Raw genomic sequence first — 27,925 nt, 5'->3', positions numbered from 1 at the left:
CGTTGTATACTGTCGGGTAGATCGCTAGTCATGGTCTGAAGCCACAAATGGGTCAAATTAGCATCTCCACCCGGATGCTGTACTCTCAGCCATGGCCCGAAGCAGGTTTCCTCAAACAATTTTCTTTGTGCAGGTGAAAGCTTCGAAGCAATTGTAGTGGCTAGGCTAACTTTATTCCTTAATGTCAATGAAGCCGAAAAAAATTTCTACAAAAACAATAAACATACCAAGTTAGATATACCAAAAACTACACTGTGAAGATATACCAAAAACAATAAACATAAATAGTAGTTTATTCTTGAAACTAAAATTTGCAACACTGTTTTGTCTTTTGGTTGAAATGAAAATCGCAACGCGGAAATGACTATCGCAACGCGGAAATGACTATCGCAACGCGAAATGACTATCGCAACGCGAAATGACTATCGCAACGAGAGAATCGCAACGCAAATGAAAATCGCAACGAGAGAATCGCAACGCGAAATGAAAATCGCAATGCGATTTTAGTTTCGCGTTGCGATTCTCTCGTTGCGATAGTTATTTCCGCGTTGCGATTTTCATTCTCGAAACTATTCTTCTTCTGCATTACTTCAACCAAAAGACAAAACAAAGACAAATACTAACTTCACAGGCTAAACAGTTTAGCAGTATTGGCAGCAATCGAATGAATTTAATAAGAAATCTAAGTGAAATGGTTAATCTATTATTGAAATTACCAGTAAACTTATCATAAATTTCAATATGAAAAACCTAAAATAATGCAAAAATTTCAAAATAAAAATAATTAAAAAAACTAACCCTCGGAGGTTGATTTTCCATTTCTGAATGATTGTGAGGGATTTCTGACCGTGAATGGTTGTGAGGGATTTCGCCGGCGATGGGGACGGAAATCTTCGGAGATGGGGACGGATTTTGCCGTAGAGAGTGAGAGATGGAGATGAGACTGAGTGTTGTGATTTTAGGTTTGAGGTTATGAGTTGCGATTACTGTGGACGGTTCAGTTTTCGATGTATTAAGAAAAAATTCGTGTTTGGGATTTGAAAAAAAAATACGCGTTAATACGAATGGCGCTATGTAAATCGCATTGCGATTTACGTATTCGCATTACGATTTTCCTAATTCGCATTGCGATTTACTTAATCGCGTTGCGATTTACGTATTCGCGTTGCGATTTACGTATTCGTATTGCGATTTACTTATTCGCGTTGCGATTTACTTATTCGCATTGCGATTTACTTATTCGCATTGCGAATTGGGAAAATCGCAACGCGAAATTGGAAAATCGCATTACGATAGTCATAATCGCGTTGTGAATTAGCGATCGCATTACGATTTTGTTGGTCATTTTGACAAATCCGAAAAAAATTAATTAAAATCATATATTATATGAGTTTTTGATCACTAATGTTATTATCTCTTCAAAATATCATTTACAACCTCGCTAGTCCCTTCCGTTGGTTTTATGTTTTTGGAAACTGTTTGGTATTTATTTAATAACAAAAGGGAAAAGGATTCCCCCCCCCCCCCAAAACAGAGATTTTAACATCTGATGAGATTGAGGGATGAGTGAGCTGTGTCTGATTAAATTTAAAAAAGGTTAGGGGGGGAAACCGGAGGCGCACAGCCACCTTCCCATGTGCGGCTTCTCACATGAACTTTTACTCTCTTTCACTGAATCCCTAAAAGTACATCAGATTCAAAGGAATCCTATCCCTTCCTTCTCATTTCCCTCTGATCCAAACACGAAAATATCGACCTCTCCTCCAATCTTCTTGTTCAAACCAGGTTTGTCCCCCCCTCCTTGCCTTTCTTCTGCTCTTTTTTTTGGGTTTTTTTTAAATGTTTGAATTTATTTGCATTTTTTGCTTTCTCTTCTGCATTTCAGATTACTTTCTGTTTGGTTACTCAGAAAAATGAAGAAAATGATATTAACTTTTTTCTCTATTGTTATCATTTACTAACTTTCAACATTCCTTTTGCTGCATTTCATTTTCTCTGTATCCAAACAAGCTTTTGTAAAAAAAATTATTGGAACTCTTTTATATTATTTTGAGTTTTTATTTTTTTAATGAAAATTGAGCTGTTATTACTGGTGTTATTTTTTTTTCTTTTATGTTAACCGTCATGCTAAAATGACGACTTAACTGATTCTACAAACCTAGAAAAAAACTTCACCTAAATAGAGAACTTTAATAATGTTATTAATTATTTTATTATTGCCTAAATTACTTTAGTGTCCTTAATCGCTTCGAATTTTTTAAAATTTCTACACGATAAAGATGTTACCGCTGAAGATATTGCTGCTTTGTGCATAAGATATGGGTAAAAAACCGTGATTGTTTGTTGATAAGCTAATTTCCACGAGATAATAACTATTTTCTGACAGTAATCAGCTTTTTCTCTTCTATTTTGAACAGAAAATTAGAGAAAAAGCGGAAAAAGGTTCTGAAAATGAATAATTCTTGGTTCGACAAAGGCTTCAATGGGGTTGGGGTCAATGATGATTTCTTTGATGACATAATGGAGTATTTGGATTTACCATTTAAAGAAGTTGAAGGGGATGACTGTCATGGTAGTAAAGAAGATGTGAAAAAGAATCATTTGCCGGCGGAAGAGAATAATGACGGTGATGAAGAGTGGGATTGTAACTTTGAGAACTTAGAGCCTCCACCCACCAATGTTTTGGTCGGCTTGTCTTCTGGATTTTATGGTGATTTTTTCAGTGATAGTTTGGAGAAAAGCCTTACAATTTCAGTGAGTTCCACTTGTTTTCCATTCCATACTTTTTGATGTGTGCGGTTTTTAATTTAGCATTGGCCGGAATGCAAATAATAGCGCATTGGTTTTTTTCTTTTCTTTTCTGACACATCCGGTGTACTTGCTCATTGCGTGTCTCTGTCTATGAATTAATGACGTTCTAATGGTGGTTGGAGTGTGTTTACTTGGAGACATACAAAATATCATTCATGGCATGGAGTAAATTGTGTCTTGTTACTTTTTCTCGAGTACATACGACCTACTTTGTGCATGTTGTGATACCAACAACTTGGTTGATTACATGTGCACTTTCACTGTGTACTTCCTGAAGCAACCACTATAAATATGGGGATATTTCATTCATACTTCATTTAGAAGCAAAGTTAGGTCGGGAGTAACTTTGTTTTTAAGACATGCTGAGAGTAGTTGCATATTATGTGAAGTATGGTCTTCCGGAGCTTGGTTATTTAGCGAGTCAATTGGAAATGGCTAAAGTGATTAAACATTAATTAGATGCTGTACTTTGCAAAAGTTTTGTGCTGCATATGCAATAAGAATATGTCACATATCATGTGCACTGGTGCACCACATGCTATTACACTGTAATACAGCTGTATAGGCAAGCAGGCAGGCCCAATCAGTGTCTGTTTTGCCTTGCTAATAAATGGATGGGACCACCTGATAATGCTGTTCGTTGTGATATGATTGATGTTCAATACCAAAGTGGCAATTTTTTCTGTTAAATTTTGTTAGGGATTTATGGGAAATGATCAGGTGTCGTAGTCTTAATATACGGCTAAAAAAAGACGTTATCGATTTTATTATTATTTAAATAATAAAATCGGTAAAAAGTTATCGAAAACATTATTATTTCTATCGGTTTTGTTATTATTAGCCGCTTTATCAGTTTTGGTAGAGTGTTATCGGTTTTGTTATTTTTTTCTACCGATTTTGTTATTGTTGGGCATTTTATAGAAATGTTAAAAAACATTGATGTTTTTTATAGAAATAATAATATTTTAGATAAATTTTTAATTGTATATTAAGGGTGTCGCACTGTAAAATTTTCCGGAATTTATGCAATTGTTGTAATTGATAATTATTCTGAAATGGATGGTGGCCTTTTTGTTACAACTTTCTATTGAATCCTCGCACAACTGCAATAAATATGAATAACTAATCTTTGATAGTCTTTTTCTTTCTTTTTCCATTTTCTTTTTAATTGTATAGAAGATAGGCTAAATGTTCCGTAACCTGTTATATGACTCTTTCTTCCTCTTTGTAGTGTGATGGATCTTCTGAGCTAAACCAACAGTCAAGCGATACCATATCAAGACATCCAGACACCAGAAGAAGCATTACCTTGCACAATGAGTCTACTGATGTGAAAGGTTCAACCTGGTTCCAGACTTCCAGTCCAGTATCCGAGCTTGAAAGCAGCAGTTCTTGCTCAGGTGCAAATCCTGCACCTCATAACCCTGAACTAAGTTTCACAGTGAAGCGAGGTCGAAGCAAAATCAAGCCCAGACCAGCATCTACCTATATCCTTCAGTCCACATTGCCTTCCATATCATCCGCATCCTTTGCCTCCAGGGGATCTAATTATCTGGTTGGTTCTGAATCTGAATCAGAAAGCCATCTTACAGAGAGATATGCCAAAAAGAGACAGAAGAAGAAAAAGAACCTGACATTGTTTTCAAGTTCCAGCGAGATCAAGAAATCCTGCTCCCAACAGCCTATTGTCATTATGAAATGTATGCACTGTGAAATTACAGAAACTTCACAATGGAGAGAAGGGCCAATGGGACCAAAGACCCTTTGCAATGCATGTGGGGTTCGCTACAGGTCAGGACGCCTCTTTCCAGAGTATCGTCCTGCCGCAAGTCCTACATTCATTCCGTCATTGCATTCCAACTCTCACAAGAAGGTGGTAGAGATGAGAAAAAAAGCCAAGCTGCCGTTGTCAAACCCCCCCAAAATGTCGTTCCGGTATCTGTAGAAAACTTCTCAGAGTGAGCATTTCCATTATTGCGTTGTTTACATCCATGTGTTTTGGTTTTCGTTCCTTGTTTCTCAGTGTGTAGATTGATGGGATAAGTAGGAAGATGGATGCTTGGCAGACGGGATATATTTTGTTGAAGTCTAGAGTATGAAGGGTTGATTTTACAAATTGTAGGTTTAACAAGTTTGAGTTTGATAGTATCAGGTCTCTCACCCTATTCATTCATTCATTCATTCTTGCAACTCTTAAATGTAATCATTTTCACCTTTTTATTTATTTATTTTTAAGATATTTTGTTTTGTAGTAGGTAAATAAAATATAATTTAGGGCAACCGGGCCAAAACCCAAAAGCACAGCCCTCTACAGATAGGCCCTAATCTATAGGTTTGGTCTTGGTATGTCTCTTTAGACTTTAAAAAAAAAACACGATGCTTTAGTTTTGCTCTGCTTTTCATCTGGTTTTCGCCTGAGAAAATTACGGTATGGACTTTCTTTAAATCAAAAAACATATTTCAGATAAATTATATAAAAGAATTAGGCATAATTTTAAAACCCATATTTCAGATAAATTATATTTTATAACATAAAAATCTAAACTGAACACAAACCTTATCCATTGGTGCTTCTGCACCCTCCCTCTCTATCAAATCTGCATTCAAATTCCATAAAAGAATGCCAACAAAATTAACAGAAGAAAAACGACTCGAATGACTGCGGCATTATTCCAGTAATAATTAAGGTTCAAATTACGATTTGATAGGGAAACCCTAACCTTAAAATCAGACAAACAGGAAGAAGAAACAAAACGTTAAATAATAACAACAATCACTAATGAACAGAACCATCACCATAGCACAGCCAACCCCCACACCGAAACGGAATTATACTGTGCAGATGAATTTTGCTTTTCTGCATCTGCCCTCACCAACCAAAAGCTTTGATTTTGTTAGATTCAAGTCCGTCTTCTATGTTCGGCAGAAGACATCTTTTCGCAGGAATTATTCTGAAATAGCAACCTCTTGATCGACCCTCCAATAGTTTGAATCATTGAACTCCTCCATCCCAACTCCAACATCACCAGCGTTCTCCTTTCCAGGTACCTTTGGGATACTGTCGCTCTGCAACAGTCCTGCTTCCCCAACTATTCCTTCTTTTAAAGCTTGTTCCATTGCCTTCTCTGCACCTTCTGATTCCACCCCTACAAATTCAACATCCTCTTCAAATAAAGAGGGCACCAGAGGTGGAGATTTCTGATTTGTATCACCTATCGCTGATCCTTCACTTAAATCCATGGAGTCTAAGGAATCACTTGGAAGTGTGGTCTCCCCACTTGAGTGGGTGCCAACATCGGTGACCATTGCCTCTGTTTGGTTGGGTATGCTGACATCAGTGCTGTCATCATCAAGAAATGGATTCTTGCTTGAACCACCTGCTGCTTGCAATTCCAAATATTCTCCCCATCCCACCCACTCAGGTAAAGACCTGTCTCCAGACAAATCCTCGCTTTCTGTTGTGTCAAACCTGAAGAATCTCGTATTACTCATAAGATTGTTAAATCCATTCATCGCATCGGAAGTAGATGTGCTATTCACCAACTGTTTGTTTTCATTCAACTCATCTTCCTCTCCAACTACCACTTCATCATCACTACTGCTGTTACCACCATTTGAGGTGCCATTCATCACCTCTGCGGGTGATGATGCCACAGGTGCATTACCGGTTCTGTCATCTTCGAATGCAAACCAGTTCGAATTTGTGAACAGACTGCTCATTAAAACACATGGGTTGTAATCTCCATTAATACGACTGCGTTAACAAAACAATAAAACCGTACATTTATGAAAGCTAAGGGAATAGGAGGTTCTTCAACAAAACTACCCATCAGGTGGTCCACTATGAGCCTCGCCAACTAATTACTTTTTTACTATGCCTAAAGCTGAAAAAGCTCACCTTCCATGTTCATCTCCAAGCCTCAAGGATGATATGACAACCTCAGCAGATTCATCATCAAAGTAAGCATCCTGCAAATTGAAAACATATATATACAATTGAATTGATGCTAAGAACTGAAGAGAAAAAATTCCCTATTTGTTTGGTTCTGATCTAAACAATCACATAGAAACAATCTCCGATTAATTAAAAGAACTGTCACAGACCTCATCATTTCGCTCAAGAGCACCATGCTCCTGAAAGCAGATAAATAAGAACAATTAGTAGAGAACCCAGGTGAAGTTGAGAGATGGTTAGAAAAACCAAACTACATACTTCATTATCATCATTCCCATTTATTCTGTATCTGAAAGCCTGGCTTAGGTTATTTGCTAAAGCAGCAACATCATAATCTCTATCATGAAGATCATCTTCGTCACTATCTCTAGTTCTGTCCTGCAATGTTGTTGGGCGGCTGCACAAGAGAAGGGAAAATACATGAGACTGTTTAAAAGACTTTTCTGTTTGCTCTTACACCAACGTGGTTTCTGCAAACAAATCATGAGGCTATTAAAAGCCATAAATATTTAAAAAGAGAGAAGTACCAGGCTCATTTTCTGTCATTATAAGATACAAATCTGTCACAAGACCACATAGTCCATGAATGCAAGCACCCTTGGAAATGCCATATCAAGCACATACAGAATCTATAGATAATTGACCTCTTCAATCATGTATCCTACTCATCTGGAAGCAAAAAATATCAGAAGTGAAGCAAGAGCATACCCACAAGCCCATCTATAAACATTTTCAACTGCATTACGCTCTTGCAGAACATTAGCTTGCCATTCATTCCATTCATTATTTTCCTATACAGAATGTATGAACTTGTGTCAGTGAATCACAAAAACTTGAGCAATAAATACCACAATAAATTGCCTAATCCAACATACAGATCCAACCAAGCTATTCCAGCCAACGAAAAATACAACCAATGTGCCACAGAACACTACTAATTATGATGACCAACTCTGATTTTATCATACCACATATAAAAAGGTTTTACCCTAATTTCTATTATAACAAAAGTTCTTAAACTACAAAAAAACAATGCACCCACAGCTTGCGGGTTCCTGAGCCTTATTTCAACATTAACAAGTTGTACATACCTGTAGGCATGCTTGAATGTGGCTATTGCTGATTCCCAACTGTATGAGTTTATTTGAAATACGTGTAATGTGTCCAATGTTTCCAACCCGTGGTGCACATTTTCCAGCAGCAAGTAAAGTGGGCTGTTTTACAAAAAAGAAAAGGGGGCGGGGGGGATTATGCCAATTGCTTAATCAGGTAGCAATTGTAGCGGCCACTACTTATAATGGTTATAATGACAGTTAGCTGACAGAAGAATAGCAACAAGATTAGCATCTACCTGATTACCATCACCAGAAAGAATTGGATGCTTATCAATTTGGAGAAATTTCCCAATCAAATCGCAATCTCGAAGAAGATGAAGAACTATAGAATCATTCTTTCTTTCAAGGCAAGATAATATTATACTCTCCACGTGATGATGTAATGCATTGTTGTATGGGTACCTGCATAATTTGAAATGAAGAGAATGAATACTCACTAGCTAACAAAATGAACCAATTTCCTGTGATACATCAAGCACCTCCTAGATTCAAACTTTCAACAATCTTCAAGATGACAGTTTTACACAAGAGCTTACGCAAAGAGAAGATCAAGAACTCGTCGAATGGTTCCTGAGTTAACCAATTCTTGCTGTGCAGCTTCATTTCCAGTTCTCAACAGCACGGCAATGAACTCCACAATCTTGAAATAAATGGAAAAATAATTCAGAAAGAATCCAAGAAACTTCCAGGCAAGGCCACACAAACACCAAATAAATCAAGCAAGTATTGAGTATTCGACGTTGCTTGGCACATAAAACTTATAACAAGATAAAACTGAACCTTTAGACGATGATTCCCGAGAGGCGGCCTCAATTCTCCATATGTGGTAGGCAAAATTTTCCCATCAGATGACACATTCAAAAGCATGAGCAAGTCAACTGCACAAAAGCATGCAGTCTTGAACACCATGGCTAAATGTGTTACATGAACCTAGGATTTTTGAAAACTTTCACATGAAACTTGCAGAAAAGGAAATTCTCTCACCAAGCTTAGGCAGCATCGCATTGATAGTCTCTGAATTTATAGGGATTGGAGGCTCATATATAAACTGATTCCGAAACGAATGTATCAAAGGAGAAGTAACTGCTGATCTTTTTGGATCCAACAATGAGATACAAACTGAAAGTGAATTTACAAGGCTAGATTTGGAATGTGAATCTTCCAAAGCATGACCAAGTATCCTTGCAACAAAGCTGTACATGAGCATATTCAAAATCACATGTCAAATCACATAAACAATAGAGAATCAAAATGGTGATGTGGGTAGAGAGGAGACAGGAAGTAACTAAATCCCACAAACCTTGGAGTAGAGAGTTTCGTGGCTAAAGCTGATGGGGCATTCTGAGTTATTGCACATAATGTTTCTGCGGCATTAGCATTAACTTTGGGAGCACACTGGTCATTACAAAAAAACAGGTTGTCTGATTGACATTACAAAGAATCCATGCCATGCAAAGAATAATACAGGATTATGTATAAAAACAATAAAACAAAATTCTCACTTACAGATGGACTCAATTTATCCACAACCATTTCCAGCAAATTGCTATCAGCTAGCCATTGCATTACATCCAAAAAATTTGGATATACATGATCATCAGCACCTACTAACCGAACCAAAACCTGCAAAAAGGTACACCTCATATCTATGTTCAACCCAAACATATTAAACTCCAAACCACATAAAATCCACTATTGCAATAAAACAATGCAGAGAAAATACCAGGTACCTCCATGATGGATGTGATTCCTATCAAATCAACCAGTAAGCGGAACAGGACTTGATGTACCTGTTAATAGTCTACCTCAGTAATTCCATAAATAAATAAAAACATTTATACTTTGTATTTCATGGACCATAAACCACTAACAAGCCCAATGTTGTCATGCAAGTCACTAGACTTGTACGGTTGTTACATGTACCACCAGATAACCAATAGACCAGGTGAGAATGGCTTACAATCCCAAGAATTAATCACACTACTAATTCAGAAAACAAGCTTGCAGGTGACAACTGCTTTGAGTGCATTATGCAAGTCAATGTCTAATAAATCACTGCAAAGTTCAACCAAGGAACAAGGTAGGACTACGGCATAGCCTGAACTACACTAGTTATCCAGATTTGCAGGTTATTTAATGTGCCATCCAATAACAAAAGAAATGTATCACATATATGCAAGAAGTCCAAGATTTGAAACAGCTTTGCTTACTTGAACATAGTTCATAAGTGGAACAGTTTTCCGTAGTATAAGGCATACAACAACCTAAAATCACAAAACAAATGAAGCCTGTCAACTGGTAATAATAAAACCAAAGCAGGATTCAAAGAAAACATGACATAAAACAGCACACAAACTAATCAGAACATGAAGAAGCAAACCTTACTGAAATAACCAGCTAGCAAGGCACTATGAGGACGGTTCGGTTCCAAGAAGGAGAAAAGTAAGTCCATCAACTACAACATGGAGAAAACCATATGAAACAAACATCACAGTAATTTCAATAATTAAAGATGCATAATCATGATTGAAAATGAAACCAATACCTCTTCATCCTCAACTAAAGTCCTCAAAATGACATCAATCTCACATGTAAATATCTCACAGGAAACAAATGGAAACCTAGACATAACAATTAGCAAATCATTAGGATAGCGAAAAATTAATATCAGAAATGTTACAAGGAAATGGAAAGAAGTCTAGCTCCTGGTTTTATAAAAATGACATACTTGAAGGTCCGTCTGCTGTCTGCAACCTCTGGAGGTTCTTCAACAATATATCTCAACAACTGCTCTACTTGGGCTCTGTCTCGTAGACTGACATAAAAATTTAACACATGATAAGCATCAAACAAACTAATTTTCAATTAGATTATTCACATTGAGCCATTTTAATAATTGGAAATCTACTTTAAAGTCCAAACAATTGCACCAAATAGAAAATGATAGGAAAAAAAGGAAAAGCACAAAGTAATGTAGTGGCAAAATTACAAATTGATGAGTCGACTATTTAAGGCTTTGCACTCTTGGATTATTTCTTCCTCATCAAGAAGCTCTTCCAAAGTAAAGCTTTCCTTGTCTAATATAGAGTCCACCTACAAAATAATATCACAGTTAATGATAATGCCTTGATCCTATCAAACACAAAATTAATACGTGAGTCAACAATATTCTTAGAATTCCCAGAAACAGTGAATGAACATCGACCTAGAAACTAAAATCCAGCTAATAATAGCTACATAGCTTAACAGATTTCTGCGAAATGAAATCAAGAGCAGTTATCACTTAATAAGATACTGCGGCTTCAAAAAAAAAAAGAAACTCGGCCATTTCCTAACTCAAAAACTAACTTAAAAATCTAAGTCAATTCATAGAACTGAACAATGAAATTTTCCAAGCATGCGGATAAACCAAAGTCACTGAAACTACTTTGATACGCCATTGACGAAAACAAAGTAGATTCCAAATAAAGTAATCTACGAGAAAATGATTAATTCGAACGTAATGAAAAATTAACAAGTTCATTAGATGAAATAAATTAATACCGAACAAAAGGGAGAAAATCGAAGTATCAAGAAAAGGTTAAAGAAATCATTAATTAAAATAGAATTAATGAAGTAGCACAGAAATAAAATTACTCACAGGTGAAGAGGCGGATATAGGTGTGAGCTGCCAGAACATGGTGAATAAGAGGGAAGATTAAGGAGAGAAGCTGAATATAACTATAAACCCTGATACAACCAGTGAATCCAGGAATTGTTGAAGGAGCCGCGAGATTCAAGAGAATATGAGACGAAAATTATATATGAAGAAAAGAAACCCTAAATTTTCTATTATTTATAAAAGAAGAAGAAGAGAAGTCCACTAAGCCTGAAGATCAACAAGCCCCATAAAATGGGAAAATCCCCGCAAAAACTATACAGTAGCAGTAGCTGAGGCGAGGAACAAAAGAGGCACTCCAAAATTCTCAAAACTGATCCATAGGTTCTAAATTCTAAAGAAGGAAAAAAACCAAACTGAGGTTTCAAGTTTTTTAAGGTCACAACTATGACTTCCTGTCGAATAAAAATTCCCATGTAATAAATTCTTCAATCATTTAACTCTAAAATATATTGAATTTATGTTTTTATTTTTTCCATTATAATTTACTACATTTATATCACTCAAATCTTATATGTTCAAATTCAATTAATAAAATTCATTAAAAATAATTCATGTTTAAATTATACAATTAAATTATTAATTATTCTAAATTTGTATTTTTCTATTTTTACGATGATAATAAATTATGTCCATGCGCTTAAAAATTCAAATAATTTTAAAAATAAACTATATTTTTTCAAGAATTATCGTTTAAAAATATCAACGAGTATTAAAATAAAATTTTAGTTATAGTTAGAGATAAAATGAAATATTATTCATTAACTTACAGGTAAAATATTAAAATGGTCATTTTTGTTTTATTGTTGTTCATTTTGGTAATTCATTTAGAAGCAAATATATTTATATTATCAAATTGTAATGTTTTGATAATTGAAATATTAAATATTATTGATTTAATGACACCGTGTTAACAAAATAGGATAAATCTAGTTTAATCTTTATATTTTAGATAAAAATATTAATTTAATGTTAAATTTCAGATAAAAATATAAATTTCATCATTAAACTTTAAATAAAATATTAATTTAGCCTTAAATCTAACTAAAGACTCCTTCGATCACCACTCATTATCATTGCATTCTAAAATTTTAAGTATATTACTTTTTGACTTCTTGAATGTAAATCCAGTGTTTATTTCATATAAAAAAATGCATCGAACTCTATAGTTTGGAAATAATGTTGTAATATTAGTGTTACAACCAAATTTGTGTTACCAGTCTTAAGCTTTTAAAATTTAAGAAGTGAATATAGGAATCTGCTTTAATTGGTTGGTTCCTGTATCACATCATCATTTTTCTTTTGTTGCACCTGTAGTAATTTGTCGATATACAACCAGTTCATACGTATTTAAGACAATTGATATATTGGTTATTTGTTAACTCGCATTGTACTTGGCATATCTAATGAAGGGAAGATTATTTTAATGGAATAGCGTTAAAAGTCCAGTTTGAAATTAAAGTTGTATAATTTAGTGCCTGTTAGGTAGGTAAACTTTTGGATAAGGGAAAGAAACCTAGTTTTCATCTGTTTCAGATCAGCGTCTTTCCCTTCACTCGGGCTTTTTGCTTTTGGTTTGTTTCAAGCCGAATCTCCACTGGCTATTAATACTTGGCAATTTGCTAATTATACATGTCGTTTCACATGCTAAGTGGTGTATTAGATTAAACAATCTATGAAAATGTCAAACAAATAGAGCATCAGTTCTTAGAAAATGGCAAGTGGCGATAGTAGGATGTCATATGTCACACTCTGTAGGTACTTTATTGTCTGCATTTTGATAATAACGAGGGTTGTGTAAGAGATACGTTCTCATGCTCATAACTCCTCAAGGAGTACAACCTAATTTGGTTTAGACCCCTTTTTTTCTTTGAAACGAGATTGTAAGATCTGGCCTTTCACAGTTTGATTTTTCTTGATAGATTCTTTACAAGAATGTTTGCTATTTACTATATGTCTATATGCATTACTGCTTGAACTTATTATGTCTTTTGGAATTCAGATATGATTCACAAATGAAGCAAATATTATGCATTCATGTTATATTGACTCTTTCATAACAAGCAACTTTTTTGTTATTGCTACATCAGCCACCTTGTTGCTGCCACCAGTTTGCAGAGTTTGTGGAGCTAAGCGCAGGCTATAATTGACGTTTATGCTCTTCTAGTGAGGTGCTCTTTGCAAAACTACAGTGTTGTTAGTTTGCTTGCTATTAGTGATGGGGTACGATGTTTATTTTTTCCCGTTACAAATGAACCTAGTATCTATTTGTCTGCGTGCCTGGCTTTCTTAGAAATTGTTATTTGTTAGTTTTATCGATCAACCGAATAATGCCAAGAGGGGTGAATTGACCTTTAAAAACTTTGTGATGGAAGCAACCGTAAATTGAAATTTCGCACAATGAATTTAGAGTGATTCAACTTTCTAAACCAAAGTCTATATCCACTAGATTTGTTAATCTTTGAGGACATGTTGTAACCTTATAAACACTTCAAAGTTTGTAGCTCAAAACCTTGCTTACACTTTCTCCATAAGAGGAATTACAAATTTGCTTGTTTATCCACTGCATTTTTTATATCTCCCTGCCATCTTACAGTTTGCTTGTTACATACAAAGCTTCTGACATTTCAGAATCATTTTCGTCTGCTCTTTGTTATGTAGTTTTTGTTGTCTTGATCATATGTTCTCGCCTTGCAGATCACATCCACTCCGACATTTGCTGCAGTTTGTGCCTTTGCGGGCATCACCCTTCTTATCGACAATGATCATAATAGCTGTGCTCATAACCATTGCTTACAGTTTAAAACTGCTACTGCAATGGCCTTCATTAGCTGGTTTACTGCATTACCATCATTTCTTCTGAACTTTTGGTCACTGGCATCCAGATAAACAGGGAACCAAAAAAAATTGAAATAGAAAGGGGTAATCAGATCTGAAGCATTTTTTAAATGTCACACTCACTCGTAGCCTTCTTGGATGATTTGAAATTGAAAATTTGGTTGTGATTTTATGGTTGTATAGTTTGTATCAAAAATCAGCATACGAGACAAATATCTGGACAAGGACATTATGAACATCGGTTGATTCAATAGGAATCTATTGGAGATTGATCGATCTGATCACATTAATGTAAAACATGTATATTTTTCAATACTAGATGGTGTGTGCGGTTCAAAGTTTCTCCTTGTTCTTTAGTTGAAATGCAAATCATAATACAAATATACGGAACATATCAAAGTTTCATACACTGCGAATTACTAACATACTATGTATCTTCGTTATTTCCTTACAACACATGCATATTATATATATCAGAATCAACCCTGTAGTCAACTAGCATTAATTAATATAATTTGATGAAATAGTCATAATACATACAAGAACCATCAAAGCCAAATAATGGTGCACAAAAAAATTCAATTAAATTAATAAAATGCAAGACTAAACTGGGTGCCTTCCATATTACAAAACTTCTCCTGTTTCTGATCTGTTCATTTCCATTTTCCATGGGCAACTAGGGGGAAAGCTTGGTTTTACAGACAAATAAATTACAGTAAAATGTTTTTTTCACACAAAAGACCAGTTAACAAATGAGAAGGCCAGGCAATGGACAGTGGTCTCATCAGCTTCAAGGACTTTCCAGGCAAAAGCTTGTTCATATGAAGCATGACGTCCCATTGTTGACATGCAGATTCCGGCCGGCAAGCAAGCAAATCCCTGCTATTAAAGTTGAAATATTCAATTATGTATTTACTAGACAAATTAGAGCAGCCCTTTTCTTAGCTCAGCCAAGCAGTTAATAATTATCTATGTCCAAAACGGAAAAAAATGCCATTTTAACAGCAAGGGGAAGTTTTTTTTTCCTTATTTTTTAGGGGTTGGTTGGTTGGTTAGAACTCACCTGCTGCATTAACTTGGGAAAATCGGAGCACAATGCCTTGCGTCCAGATTCATCAAACAATTTATCCAATGTGATGTCTTGCAGAGCCACAAGAGTTGTCTCCAGCATGTCAAGCCCAGCTTGATTTGCGAATATGAAAACCGGTTGTGACTGCAAAACCGATACAGATTAGATTGCTTGATTTGAACAATTATGAAGATTGCAGCTGCAGTTAAGCTTCTATTATTCTAGATTTTTCAACTGAGTTGTGGCCATACCTTCAATGAACAACACAATATTGCATCTTGATGCTGCCAGAGATTCTTCAACATAGAGTCATCGCCAAACGATTCAGACCTCAACAATTCCGTTCCTAAATAGTAACTGGGTAAAAACAAACGAAAATGACACATCATCCATTCGGTTAACCGACAGAACATGTAATTTCTAGGGTGGCATGTTAGCAAAAACTGCAATGCATACAAACAATAAAGCAACTCACCTGTGGCTCCGGCAAATCCAGTGAGCCAGTGTAAGTGCTTCCGGAGAGCCGAGAGATAACTTTGATCTGACAGCTGGGTTCAATCCAGATGGAGATATGGCCATGGCAACCCTCTGGACAGAAGAAATGACACTACGGACATACTGACGAGCCATGGTAGCGACATTATCCTGGAGATTGCTTTCAAAGGGAAACTGGAAGGCAATTGTCAACACTGATCGTGTGTTCAGACAGGATGAGGCGTCCCCTGCCGCATGATTTGTCGTTGGCCCTATTTCGAGACTAGAAGTCAGATCCAAAGTCTGACTTGTAGCCAATGAATCCTGCGCATCAGACTGAATAGTAACACCATCAGACCAACGAAAAGCTGAATAATAATGTTGAAGATTGAAAAATTTGGGAAAAGTTCAGGTGAAAGGCAATGGAACTTAACTGGTTTTGAATCCAATGGGATAACACGGAATCCAGAAGGTAGCAAAGGAGCATCATCTGGAAACATCTCATCAATTGGGGCAAAGACAAGCTCTGAACAGGCTCCCACAGCATTCTCATCAATTCCACTACATATCTGATAAGATGGTAATACGGATAAAGTAAATATATCTGCAAACATTTTGGACACATTTGGGAACATCGACTAAAGCTTCAATTATGAAGGCAATTCAAATAAACCGAAATCACAATTTAACCATTAGCTGGAAGAACATAAATCTAGCTTTACAAATCTGACTCTCCCAGATAAAGTTGATCCATGTTAAATAAAGGGCATGTCAAAAGTGGCAATTACAATAGCAATGAGGATTAATCATCACAATTAATCAGTACGCAAAGTATAGTAAACACATCAAAGATGTTAAAAGAAAGATCAAGAGGCTAATTTTTTTATTTTTACAGCACAATCAATTCCAGATGGTTTCAAGCAATAAAAACGTATTGGTTCCAGACCCAGTAAAATGGCAGCGAGTGTCGGGTTTTATATTTCTGATTTAACAAGTAAAAGGACACCAGCATTCAACAAGGCATCAATGAAGAAGAAGCACCTGCAATAGATGAATGTCCCTTGATACAAAGGCATCTTCTTGCACAAAAGACTGGCCTTCAAGTCTTATTACTTCAAGTAGCTGATACATGATAAATGCAGCATTAGTAAAGCTTCTTTGAGATATTGAGGAACAATGAGCTTTTAGTTGAAAATGAGAGAATAGAACAGAGGTGCATATGACCACATAGAAGATATACCTCCTCATGTTCAATGGTGTGGCCAAGTGGCATAATGATCTGACTCCCCGTAAACCGTGTAGGTCTCATTCCAGGATAAGCATTTGTTCCAGCCTTCAACGATGCAGCACAATAAGCATCGACATTGAAATCAGCCCACTCCGAGCGATGCTCCCTCAGGAAACGTACAAGCACAGCAGGAGCAACATTCTGACAAAATGATAATAGTAACGATAAGGTAGATAGTCCCATTGTTTTCAAAGTGAAAGACATGATATCAAGGAGGCTTAAACTTTAGCGTGCGAAAACAAAGTTTATCTTTCCAACTAAAACTTAATTGTCACTTGCAATAAGAAAAGAAATGATACTAGGAAATATAAAATATGAAAACTTGCTCAAAGAATAAGAAAACAGTTTCTCAATTTTATAGGATTTCTAAAACTTACTTGAAGCAGCATGGATGCCTTCGCACACAGAACACCCCCAAGGAACGAAAAGGCATTGGCAGGATTCGAAGTGCAGCTAAAGCTCTTGCTCGAATTAATTGCAATGATCACATCCTCGGTTCCATCACAATTTATTATTGACCATCCATCATCATTGAATCCATTTATTGCATCATTAAAGCCTCTACAAGTAAATGATAGATACACAGATATCTCAATGAAATACCAGGCACAACACACAAATATGTTTGCTGCACGATTCTTTTTGCACATTCAAAATCATAATCCAAATTAAAGCAAAGATTTAAAATAGTTCTTTTAACAACCTGCTTAATCTCTGACTAAAAGTTCTCAGCACGGCCGGTTGCCTGCCGAGACTGTAAACCACCTCACCACTAGTCTCCTGAGCAATCTGCCTGATGTAGCACAGTGCCTTTGCAGAGATCAAATAGTTAGTAACTTTAGAAACTCTCAATGTTTCGTCATTTCTGTGTTAAAAGGACAACTAAACTGAATAGGATTCATAATCAGTAGTGTTAAACCAAATCGTAGTGCACATTTACTTGTAAAATTTTTATCACTTTACTAAAGAATCTACTCACCGCAATTGTCATTTTCTGAGCAATTAATTTAGATGATTCATAAAGTGGGCGCAGCACCTCCGGCACACTCCATGCCTGCCATAAGGTGTTTACAGATTAAGTCATAAACGCGTCTAAAGATGTCGTGAAATTACCTACTTATCAGAAGTTGTACCTCGAGATTAAGGTGGTCAACGATATGGATGATTGACCCTCCACCCTCACAAGGCCTAATTAAATAACCACTGGGAAGCACTTCAGCTCTCACAAATTGAGCTGCAGCAGCTGCACTTGGGCCGGCACCCGAACCAGAAAGAGACCTCTCACAAACCTTGGAAAATAGAGAGGGAAAAAAATAATGAAAGGCAATAATCCTCAAAGCAAACAATCATAGGGACAGTCAAATAAGCAATGGAGATGCTCAGCAAGTACCACACAACGTTATACTCTAACCTTGACTTTCTTAATTATAAAGCTTTACATTAATTAAATAAATAACAAGTGCAAGATATGCATACCACAAGACTGCCGTTCTCTAAAGTTTTAGTGTATCGAAGAGTCCAAAAGTCCCTTGCAGGAGCCAGCGTAGTCGGAGCGAACATCTACAGCAGTCCTCATTTTAGTAATTCCTCATGAAAAGAGAGTAAACATCTACAGAGAATATAAATAAAAAATATATACAGTAATCATTCTTCTTCACCTGCGTGTATACAAGTTCAATTGTTCCACCACTGCCAGCTGGAAACATAGTAAAAACTTCAAGGTTCCGGCAGCCACGAGACCAAGATGGACGATCTTTAAGAATCTCCGCAATCTTAACAAAAGTTTAATAGTATTGTTCAGATCAAATAAGTCTCATATTTTGATAAAATGTTTAGAGTCTTTGAAATGACGTCGAAATCCATACCTTTATGGGTTCTAAACTTACAAGACCGCAGGCTCGAGCTGCCACTCCACTACAACTATGGGAAATGGCAAATATCCCAACCGAATCTGGACCAGGCTGACAACAGATTTAAACAAATAGGGTCAGAGACACTTCTGATTTTTTTAACAAGACAAACCATACCGCTACTCGCTACTTGTATAAAAAAACCTTGACGACCAAATAAAGGAAAAATATCATTGGCATAAGGCACTGGCAAACCTTCATTCCAGGCATCTGGACCCAATCGATAGCAGTTCCCGTAGCCTTGGAAAGGAACTCTGCCAAGGTCTCCTCGGCAATAGAGAGGAGTCTGCCAAGACCATAACGAAATTCACAGCATTTATTAGAATATATATTTATAGACAGACACAAGCACGGATAGATAGAGATAAAGAGCTAGTTCATTGAAGTTAAAACTAAACATACCCAGCAGGGTTATTGGCATCTCGCAGTGAATGCTGAGGAGTGGCGATCAAGGAATTACTGCTTGCATCAGCTGCTGATGCCTGAAAACAATCCAATAATGTCAAAACACATACAAAAGGACCACAAAAAATGCATAATATTTGTTTATAGAAACTCGCCAAAACAGTTCAATAACACAAAGTTAGCAGGAAATGGTATAATTATAAAAGGAATGTGACAAGGGTGTATTGTGCATAAATAGAGAGAATCAAGAACCAATATATGTGTATATATATGGACAAACAGAGGCAAACATCACATGGGGAGCATAAGACACAGTAATCCCATATAATTAGTATGCACAAAGATCTATATAACGCCTAACACCAAAAGAAGGCATAAGACAAATTAAATTGCTATATCCACAGCTAAAAAACAACTTAAAATGCAAATTAAGGCATGCGTTTTCACAATAATCATATGGATACAGTCTGTAATAGGAGTTGAAGAGAAACAAAGAAAGAGCCAGGGACTAAAAGAAGATACATTTACAGTATGCAGTTGTTGCTTCATATACCCATTCTCGCAGACCAGCTGAGACACCTGTTTTTGCAAACGATCATTCTCCTCCATCAACAGCTTGTTCATTGCAGTTAATTTTCTATTCACAGTCTGCAGCTTTGAAGACTCCTTTTTTTGTTTCTCTCGGCACCTGCACACCTCAAAGACAACCCCATAACTAGAATTTTCTAACACCTAGAGGGGAGAGGGAGGGGGGGAAGGGTCCCCATTTTTTTTTTAAAAAAGTTCATAACAACTCTAATGAAAAACAAAAGGCAAGATCAAGTGTGCTTACCTGCGATTTTGAAACCATACTTTGATCTGTTTAGGTTCAATGTTGGAAAGGATGGGGCATTCCCTTATTAGCTGTTGCCTACGCAAGGAACTAGGCTTGGGGCACTCGGCATAGACTCGCTCCAAAGCTTCAACTTGCTCAGCTGTGTATCTAACATACTTGCCAGCATCAAGATGTTTGTCGATGCTACTTCCACTGCTGCTCTCCCTATGTTGGGCCACCGCCATAGCCATTTCTAGCTAAAACTAAGATCGAAATAAACAATTTTTGTTTATATATATATATATATATATGAGAACTTGTTAGACAAATACACTCGGTGAGAGTGAGTGAAAGAAAGCTGTGGCCTTTGAGAGCTTGTTTCGGAGGGTTTGGCTTCAGAACTGAGAATAGTTTGTTTCTTAGTAAAGTCCGTCTTTTTTCTGTGATATATATGACACCAAAGAGAGAGAAAAGACAAACAAGAAGCTAAAAAGAGGAGTTTTGATTTGAGGAGCCTCAAATAAAAGCCAGATGGATGGTTTTCTTAAGCTGTTGGTGAAGAGCTAGTGAAATGAGTGGGAAAAAGAAAAAGGCTAAAATCTGCCCCCCTCCCCCCCAAAGATCCAACTTTCAAAAGGATTTTTGAAAGCACAAACCCAGTGAATATTGATCCCGATACAAAAGACAAAACTGCTAAGGAACGGGCTGGATATCACTGTTGAAAGGCTCTCTCAAAGAAGAGAGCACGGAAACAGTAGCATCAGCAAAGAGCTGGGTTTTCCTTTTTCAAGAACTAACCAAAGAAACGTGAAGAACAACTAAAATGTTAACCATTTCTGAAGAAGAAGAAGAAGAACTTTAAAGGGTATTACAAAGAAAGATAATAAACTAAAAAAACCCACAAAATACAAAAATTATGTCAAAAGAGGATTGGAGAGAGAGAGAGATGGAAGGGGAGAGAAAAAGTTGTGACAGTGAGTGATCCGAGTCTGAGCTTGAAGGAGTAGGGGACATCAAATGGAATAAATGAGTTTCATTTCATTTCCTCACAAACCGACAAATTTGCAGGCTTTACTAATTGCTATACCTATTGTTTGATTAAAATACAAAAATTATTACATTAGAATGAAATTAATTTTTACGGTAAAGTATAGTAATGGTCACTAAATTTTTCTGAATCTTTCATTTAGGTCCTTAACTTTTAAAACTTACAATACAGTCCCCTAATATTTAGTCCGTTTGTAATATGGTCTCCGACGTTACACTGCCGTTAGAAGATGATGATGTGGCAGTGAGATCACCGTTTGAAGCTATGAAAATTAGTGTAAATTATATAAATGGTCACTAAACTTTTTAGGTACTTGCATTTAGGTCCCCCCAACTTTTAAAACTTGCAAAACAATCCTTAATTTCATTTTAAACCCCAAATTCCAAAATAATTCAATTACATTCTAAACCCTATATTCTAAAATACTTCAAAATAATATGGAGTTAACCAAGATTTCATGTTAACCAAGATTTATATAATTTTTTTGATGTTTTGATTAAGTTGTATTAAGTGAAAATTGATTATTACTGTTCGATTGAGTTCATGTGAAATTGAATGGTGGGGTATGCATGTGTAAATGACGTTTGATGGTATTGGATATTGAGTTCTAATTTCTTATTATTTTTTTCAGATTGTGTTGCATGTGTATTAGGTACTGAGTTTGAATAAAATATTGTAAACATTGATGCTATTTAAATATTGGTTGTTGGGACTTAAATGTGAAACATTTTTTTCATGAACTTAAATCTATAAATTTTCAAAATAGTAAAAATCAATTTTCACTTGGCATCATTTACACATTCATACCCCACCATTCAATTATACATGAACTCAATCAAATAGTAACAATCAATTTTCATTGAATACAACTCAATCAAAACATCAAAAAAATAAAAAAAATATATAAATCATGGTTAACTAAATATTATTTTGATTATTTTGGAATTTGGGGTTTAGAATATAATTGAATTATTTTAGAATTTGGGGTTTAAAATGAAATTGATGATTGTTTTGCTAGTTTTAAAAGTTGGGGGGCCTAAATGTAAGTACCTGAAAAGTTCAATTATCATTTATATAATTTATCCTAATTTTCATATCTTCAAACGGTGATCTCACTGCCACGTTAGCGTCTTCTAACTTCAGTGTAACGTCGGGAACCATATTACAAACGGATTAAATATTGGGGGACTGTATTGCAAGTTTTAAAAGTTAAATGACCTAAATAAAATCTTTAGAAAAGTTCAGTGACCATTACTATACTTTACCCTAATTTTTATTATTGTACCAAATGTATTTTGTCTTTAGTAACAAAACCAAATTCAATTTAACATTATGAAATTGCCTTTTGTCTTTGTAGGGTTAGGTGTTTGATTGTCAGTGTTATCAAACGGATTAAAAACATTATTAATTTAAATGGAATATTTTTTTGCTTAATTATCCAGTTAATTTCCCATTATTAACATATTTCTTAACTTCAATTATTGATGTTCATGTACCTTTTCTCGTAAATGACTTGAGTTAAAGTAAGGGCACTTAGAACAAAAAAGTCGATTTCAAATTCAACTCTACAAGAAAACGACAGTTATTTTTTTCAGAGTAAAAGGTTACTGTTTATATATGCGGTGCTTTAAATAATACGAGTACACTAATCAAGTATGAGCTGTAATATTTAGCATTAAATGATTTATAAAAGAAAAATTAGAATCGAGTAAGTATATTGGATTTGCGAAAATGATCAATAAATTCGTAACGTGAACTCTAATTTCGTAACACAGTTTTCAAATTCGAAACGCGAATATGTAAATCGCAACTCGAATTTGTAATTCACAAAACAGAAGTCAAATTCGCAATGCAAATTTTATTTTCGAATTCGAAACACAATATTAATTTCGAAACACAATATTAATTTTACAACATAAATGTAAACAGTATAATCGCAACTCATAACCTAAAACCCAAAATCACAACTCAATTCCATCTCCATCTCTCACCATCTCCGGCGACATCCGTCCCCATCTCCAGCGAAATCTATCTATCTCCATCTCTCAGAGCCACCCTTACAACCATTCACGGCCACAAATGGAAAATCAACCACCGAGTGTTAGTTTTTTTAATTATTTTTATTTTGAAATTTTTGTATTATTATTAGATTTTTCATATTTAAATTGATGATAAATTTACTGGTAATTTCAATATATAGATTAACCATTTCACTTATATTGCTTAGTCAATTCATTCGGTTGCTGCCAATACTGCTAAATTGTTTAGTCTTTAACCCTATGAAGTTAGTATTTGTCTTTTGGTTGAAGTAATATAATTCATTCAAGTTTCAATTTGCAGAAAAATAGTTTTTGAAACTTAAATTCGAAACACGAAAATGAAATTCGCAACACGAAAATCGCAACGCGATTTTAGTTTCGCGTTGCGATTTTTATTTTCGTGTTGCGATTTTCATTTTTGCGTTGCGATTTTCATTTTCGCGTTGCGATTTTCATTTTCGCGTTGCGAAATTAAGTTTCAGAAACTACTCTTCTTCTGCAAATTGAAATTTGAATGAATTGCATTACTTCAACAAAAAAACTATGATGGAATAATGACTTGGGTGAATACCGTGCTAGTTTGAAATATATTTGGCTTTGTTTTCACTGTTTAATATCATGTCTATTTATAGTGTATAATTTGTAGTTTTTGGTATATCTAACTTGATATGTTTATTATTTTTGTTATAATTTTTTTCAGCTTCATTGATTCTAAGGAATAAATTAAGCATAGCCACTACAATAGCGTCGACACTTACACCTGTACAAAGAAAACTGTTTGAGGATACTTGCTTCGGGCTATGGATGAAAGTACAACATCCAGGTGGAGATGCTATGTTGACCCATTTGTTTCTTCAGACCATGACTAACGATCTACCCGAGAAGATACAACGTGGTGATGAAGAGATATGGTTTTATTTTCCACCGGTGTATACTTGTTTTGGGCGGGAGGAGTTTTGTTTAATCACTGGTCTACGTTTCAGACACGATGAAGTAGGTCGGTACACTAGTCATATCACCCTCTCATCATGGTTATCTCGGGTTTTTCCTGAGCTGGCAAAGGCGAAGCCCAGTTTACACGTCGACGACTTGAAAATATTACTTCTTAAAGATGGTTTTACTCGGATGGATGACCTTGATATTGTCCGAGTATGCCTTTTATTACTTTTGAATGCCGACTTTTTAGGCAAAGAGGCCAGACAACCTATTTTCGAGGACCTAATATTATTGGTAGAGGACCTAAATGCATGGAACGTGTTTCCCTGGGGTTCATATCTATGGAAAGCTACCTGGAAAAAGTTATCGTATGCCTTTGAGGACCGTCGCAGTTTGCGTGGTGATGGTTCCAAATACACTTTGGTAGGCTTTATTTAGGCTTTTAAGGTAAGAATTTCTATATAATGTTTCCAAAATTATAATTAATTATTTAACAATTACTAATGTTTGTGTATTATATTGTTTATAGATTTGGATATTTGAGGTTTTTCCCAGCATGCGGACATATGCAAGAAAAAATTCAAATGATATTCATAGGGCTATTACCTAGAGGAGGATCCGGCTGTTGGATTGGGAAGATTTACTACTATATACGACGATGAATGATGTAAGTTAACACAAATACTACCATATATAAACAAGTTATTACTAGTAGACGTTTAACTTTGTTTGAGCTTTTATATTGTTAGGAGTCCAACTATCCATTACAGAGGCTGACACCCACAGAGGCTGAGCTTGCCACTGATTGGTGGCAAGCTAGTAAGCATTTTTTTATGGGACGGATGATGAGCACCCCCTACTTCGAGAGCCATCACCTGATCGAGTCGATTCTATAGCTCGACACCCAGAGCCATCACCTGATCGAGCCGATTATACACCTCCACAACGAGAGCCATCACCTATTCCATCACATCATCGAGCCTCTTCTCTACCATCACCTCATGATAGGCAACCGGCAAAGATGTCACGACATTTATCTCCATGTTCTATATCTCCACAAGATGAGTTAGGGGAGTTACGTGATGAGGTCAGTGCTTTGCGTGATGAGTTCAGTACTTTACGTGACGATAATGGTGCATGGCGTGATGAGGTACGGTCTTTACGTGGTGAGGTAGATGTTTTACGCGATGACAATGGTGTTTTACGCGGTAAGGTATCTACTTTACGTGATGAGGTAGCCGCTCTACGTGAGATTGTTTTATCGTTGCAGAATGAGGTTCATACTCTACGCAATGAGATAAGTTTGTTTAATACTATACTAAAAATGCAAATAACCTTTTTTCAGTATTATTTATTTATTTATTTACCGATTTATGTATTAATTTATTTTTAGCGGCCCGATAAGGTAGATGCTTTACGTTGGGTTTTTCTTGCACGACGGGGTTCACGTATCAGACGTCGTGCCCGTGTCATTACGTCTCCTTTCACCCCAATAGTGCCAAGACTTCGTAAGAAGAAGCCCGATTCACCTGTCATCATTCAAGAGGCCCATCATATCATTCAAGAAGCCCCTCTCATCGTTCAAGAGGCCCCTCCCACCGTTCAAGAGGCCCCTGTCATCATTCAAGAGGTCCCTCCCACCGTTCAAGAGCCCGAGTCACATGGCATACTGTGTCGACATATTGATAAACCCCTCACGTGCCCGATATGATGGATGAGAGTTGGCTTTCGTATGAGTTACCGGCCAGTACCATTCCTCAGCAGGAGAGGATAACACTATCGGACACAATTATGGATAATACCCTTTGGGCTAAGACCAGTTGATTTTTATCTACATGAGCGGAACCAGGGGTGTTACGTTGACATATGCAAAATCGACGATGATATGCATTTGTTTCTTGATTGGTCTTAGTGGGGTGTTTTATTAGGGGTTAAAGAGAATGGCTATTTCGAATTGGGGTAAGTCTTATATTCTTCTTATATTTCATTTTGATTATTTTTTAATATTTTTTATTAAATTCTCTAATATATTTATTTTTTATCCACAACATATTGATGCATGAGTGTCACGTCTTCTGATTATAAGGAAATTGAAGAAAATAAAAAAGACGCGATGGACTATTACGCCTTCGTCTTTTCACGTAGCTCACTTGAAGGATCAGAGAAATTTATTTCATGTGCGCAATTGAATTATTATTTATGATTGCAGATGTTTATCCCTGTTATGGAACGTCGTCATTGGCTTCTCATCGAGCTTCAGCTCCCATCCCTGAAACGATAATATTTGATAATATGTTGAATTACATACCATTGTCTGATTTGAAAGATATTATTTGTTAGGGATTGAGCGCTCATTTTGCTAAATACTTGGATGCGATTGATTATTGAACTAATTATGGAAACAAGAAGCCAAAAAAGTTCAAAGTTACAATGATGAGAGACGAGACAACATCACAACAAACGACTGGAGCCAGAGGGGATTGTGGTCCTCTTGTATGCATGTTCTTGGAACGTTTGACGACATGAGGTAAATTGTTTCTACCTCCCATAGATAGAGATAGAGGTGCAGTAGGTTTGTGGTTTTATCATTTTATGGCTAGAGCGATATATTCGAGATGTTGCCTACCTACATCCGAGTGCTGAAAGTGTGCATAAACAACCATTTGTTGTTGGTAAGTTTGAGCACGTGTTGTTAACATATATACTCTTTGCTGGTTTGAAAATATTGGTTAAGTACCTATAATTCAATAATTTGTTGTTTGTTGGTTTAGATGTATAGAAAGTGTTGTTTGAGAAAATGTTTGGTTTCTGCAGGTTAATCCTGAAGTGAGCTGCGTGAAATTGATGTATTTGTGCATAAATAATCAGTTGTTATTGGTAAGTTTGTGCAAGTGTTGTTAACTGTTATATACTTGTTGGTTTGAAAATGTTTGGTTTAAGTGCCTAGAATTCAATAATTTGTTGTTTGTTGGTTTTAGATATGTAGAAAGTGTTGTTTGAGCAAATGTTTGGTTTCTACAGGTTAATCCTGAAATGAGCTGTGTGAAATTGATGTATTTGTGCATAAATAACCAGTTGTTATTGGTAAGTTTGTGCAAGTGTTGTTAACTGTTATATACTTGTTGGTTTGAAAATGTTTGGTTTAAGTACCTATAATTCAATAATTTGTTGTTTGTTGGTTTTAGATGTGTAGAAAGTGTTGTTTGAGCAAATGTTTGGTTTCTGCAGGTTAATCCTGAAGTGAGCTACGTGAATGTATTTCGATGTAATCTCCCTATTGTTAGGAGCATTTGGATGTACTGTCTGGGGCTAATTGTATCAATGTGTTGTTGATTTGTTTTTTTTAGATGTGTAAATAAGAATTGTTTTTTACTTGTTTAATTGATTTGTAAAATTTGATTTGTTGTTTAAGAAAATTTCAATCTACATTATGTTGAAGGCAAAAAAGACTTGTTGAAGGTACACTTTCGCAACACGAAATTAAAATTCGCAACGCGAAAATCAAATTCGTGTTTCGATTTTCGCGTTGCGAATTTTAATTTCGCGTTGCGCATTTTACTTTCGC

At 35.8% G+C, this 27,925-nt stretch overlaps 3 protein-coding genes and 1 pseudogene across 6 annotated transcripts; 2 read left to right on the top strand and 2 right to left on the bottom strand.

Annotated features, from left to right (window-relative positions):
* The first annotated feature begins 1,590 nt into the window (after nucleotides 1-1,590).
* On the top strand, nucleotides 1,591-27,157 carry LOC120148343 (GATA transcription factor 11-like). Of its 2 annotated transcripts, none has more exons than XM_039161498.1 (5): nucleotides 1,591-1,785; nucleotides 2,418-2,754; nucleotides 4,043-4,745; nucleotides 16,874-16,881; nucleotides 27,129-27,157. In XM_039161498.1, exons 2-5 carry the CDS (start codon nucleotides 2,452-2,454, stop codon nucleotides 27,129-27,131), a joined length of 1,017 nt encoding a protein of 338 aa, XP_039017429.1. In that variant the 5' UTR covers nucleotides 1,591-1,785; nucleotides 2,418-2,451; the 3' UTR covers nucleotides 27,132-27,157. The 2 variants fall into 2 exon arrangements, with proteins under 2 accessions (XP_039017429.1, XP_039017430.1); XM_039161499.1 differs by lacking the exon at nucleotides 1,591-1,785 and having other exon boundaries at nucleotides 1,835-2,586; nucleotides 2,617-2,754.
* On the bottom strand, nucleotides 5,467-11,721 carry LOC120148342 (serine/threonine-protein phosphatase 6 regulatory subunit 3-like). The gene is made up of 19 exons (XM_039161497.1): nucleotides 11,522-11,721; nucleotides 10,871-10,974; nucleotides 10,610-10,696; nucleotides 10,427-10,502; nucleotides 10,262-10,336; nucleotides 10,092-10,145; nucleotides 9,612-9,671; nucleotides 9,388-9,504; nucleotides 9,182-9,276; nucleotides 8,866-9,074; nucleotides 8,662-8,759; nucleotides 8,418-8,521; nucleotides 8,118-8,283; nucleotides 7,858-7,980; nucleotides 7,475-7,557; nucleotides 7,025-7,163; nucleotides 6,916-6,945; nucleotides 6,710-6,780; nucleotides 5,467-6,523 (listed from the first exon to the last, which is right to left on the bottom strand). Exons 1-19 carry the CDS (start codon nucleotides 11,558-11,560, stop codon nucleotides 5,758-5,760), a joined length of 2,496 nt encoding a protein of 831 aa, XP_039017428.1. The 5' UTR covers nucleotides 11,561-11,721; the 3' UTR covers nucleotides 5,467-5,757.
* Nucleotides 13,254-14,437, top strand: LOC120148313 (annotated as a pseudogene).
* LOC120148341 (homeobox-leucine zipper protein REVOLUTA-like) lies at nucleotides 15,076-20,668 on the bottom strand. 3 transcript variants are annotated; one of them, XM_039161496.1, is made up of 18 exons: nucleotides 20,356-20,668; nucleotides 20,052-20,211; nucleotides 19,521-19,600; nucleotides 19,314-19,404; nucleotides 19,074-19,169; nucleotides 18,867-18,980; nucleotides 18,685-18,768; nucleotides 18,342-18,497; nucleotides 18,188-18,262; nucleotides 17,912-18,018; nucleotides 17,586-17,769; nucleotides 17,161-17,349; nucleotides 16,962-17,042; nucleotides 16,355-16,489; nucleotides 15,922-16,256; nucleotides 15,698-15,803; nucleotides 15,441-15,590; nucleotides 15,076-15,256 (listed from the first exon to the last, which is right to left on the bottom strand). In XM_039161496.1, exons 1-18 carry the CDS (start codon nucleotides 20,586-20,588, stop codon nucleotides 15,107-15,109), a joined length of 2,526 nt encoding a protein of 841 aa, XP_039017427.1. In that variant the 5' UTR covers nucleotides 20,589-20,668; the 3' UTR covers nucleotides 15,076-15,106. The 3 variants fall into 3 exon arrangements, with proteins under 3 accessions (XP_039017427.1, XP_039017425.1, XP_039017426.1); XM_039161494.1 differs by having other exon boundaries at nucleotides 15,076-15,259; nucleotides 20,046-20,211; nucleotides 20,356-20,667; XM_039161495.1 differs by having other exon boundaries at nucleotides 20,046-20,211; nucleotides 20,356-20,667.
* Nucleotides 27,158-27,925: the final 768 nt, after the last annotated feature.

This window comes from Hibiscus syriacus, unplaced genomic scaffold, assembly GCF_006381635.1.
Source record: "Hibiscus syriacus cultivar Baekdansim isolate YM2019G1 unplaced genomic scaffold, ASM638163v2 tig00110956_pilon, whole genome shotgun sequence".
NCBI classification, from domain to species: domain Eukaryota; kingdom Viridiplantae; phylum Streptophyta; class Magnoliopsida; order Malvales; family Malvaceae; genus Hibiscus; species Hibiscus syriacus.
This window is presented reverse-complemented; position numbering and strand designations above follow the sequence as displayed.

Excerpts from the sequence above, each read along its gene's own strand:
- LOC120148342 (XM_039161497.1), bottom strand. The coding sequence starts at position 11,560 with ATGTTCTGGCAGCTCACACCTATATCCGCCTCTTCACCT. Across the intron at positions 10,975-11,521 it reads CTATATCCGCCTCTTCACCT|GTGGACTCTATATTAGACAA; the intron begins GTGAGTAATTTT and ends ATTATTTTGTAG. Across the intron at positions 9,277-9,387 it reads TGGATAAATTGAGTCCATCT|TGTGCTCCCAAAGTTAATGC; the intron begins GTAAGTGAGAAT and ends TGTAATGACCAG.
- LOC120148341 (XM_039161494.1), bottom strand. The coding sequence starts at position 20,588 with ATGGCTATGGCGGTGGCCCAACATAGGGAGAGCAGCAGTGGAAGTAGC. Across the intron at positions 18,769-18,866 it reads TTGAACTTGTATACACGCAG|ATGTTCGCTCCGACTACGCT; the intron begins GTGAAGAAGAAT and ends GGACTGCTGTAG. Across the intron at positions 18,019-18,187 it reads CTCAGAAAATGACAATTGCG|GCACTGTGCTACATCAGGCA; the intron begins GTGAGTAGATTC and ends ATCTCTGCAAAG.
- LOC120148343 (XM_039161498.1), top strand. The coding sequence starts at position 2,452 with ATGAATAATTCTTGGTTCGACAAAGGCTTCAATGGGGTTGGGGTCAAT. Across the intron at positions 2,755-4,042 it reads AGAAAAGCCTTACAATTTCA|TGTGATGGATCTTCTGAGCT; the intron begins GTGAGTTCCACT and ends TCCTCTTTGTAG.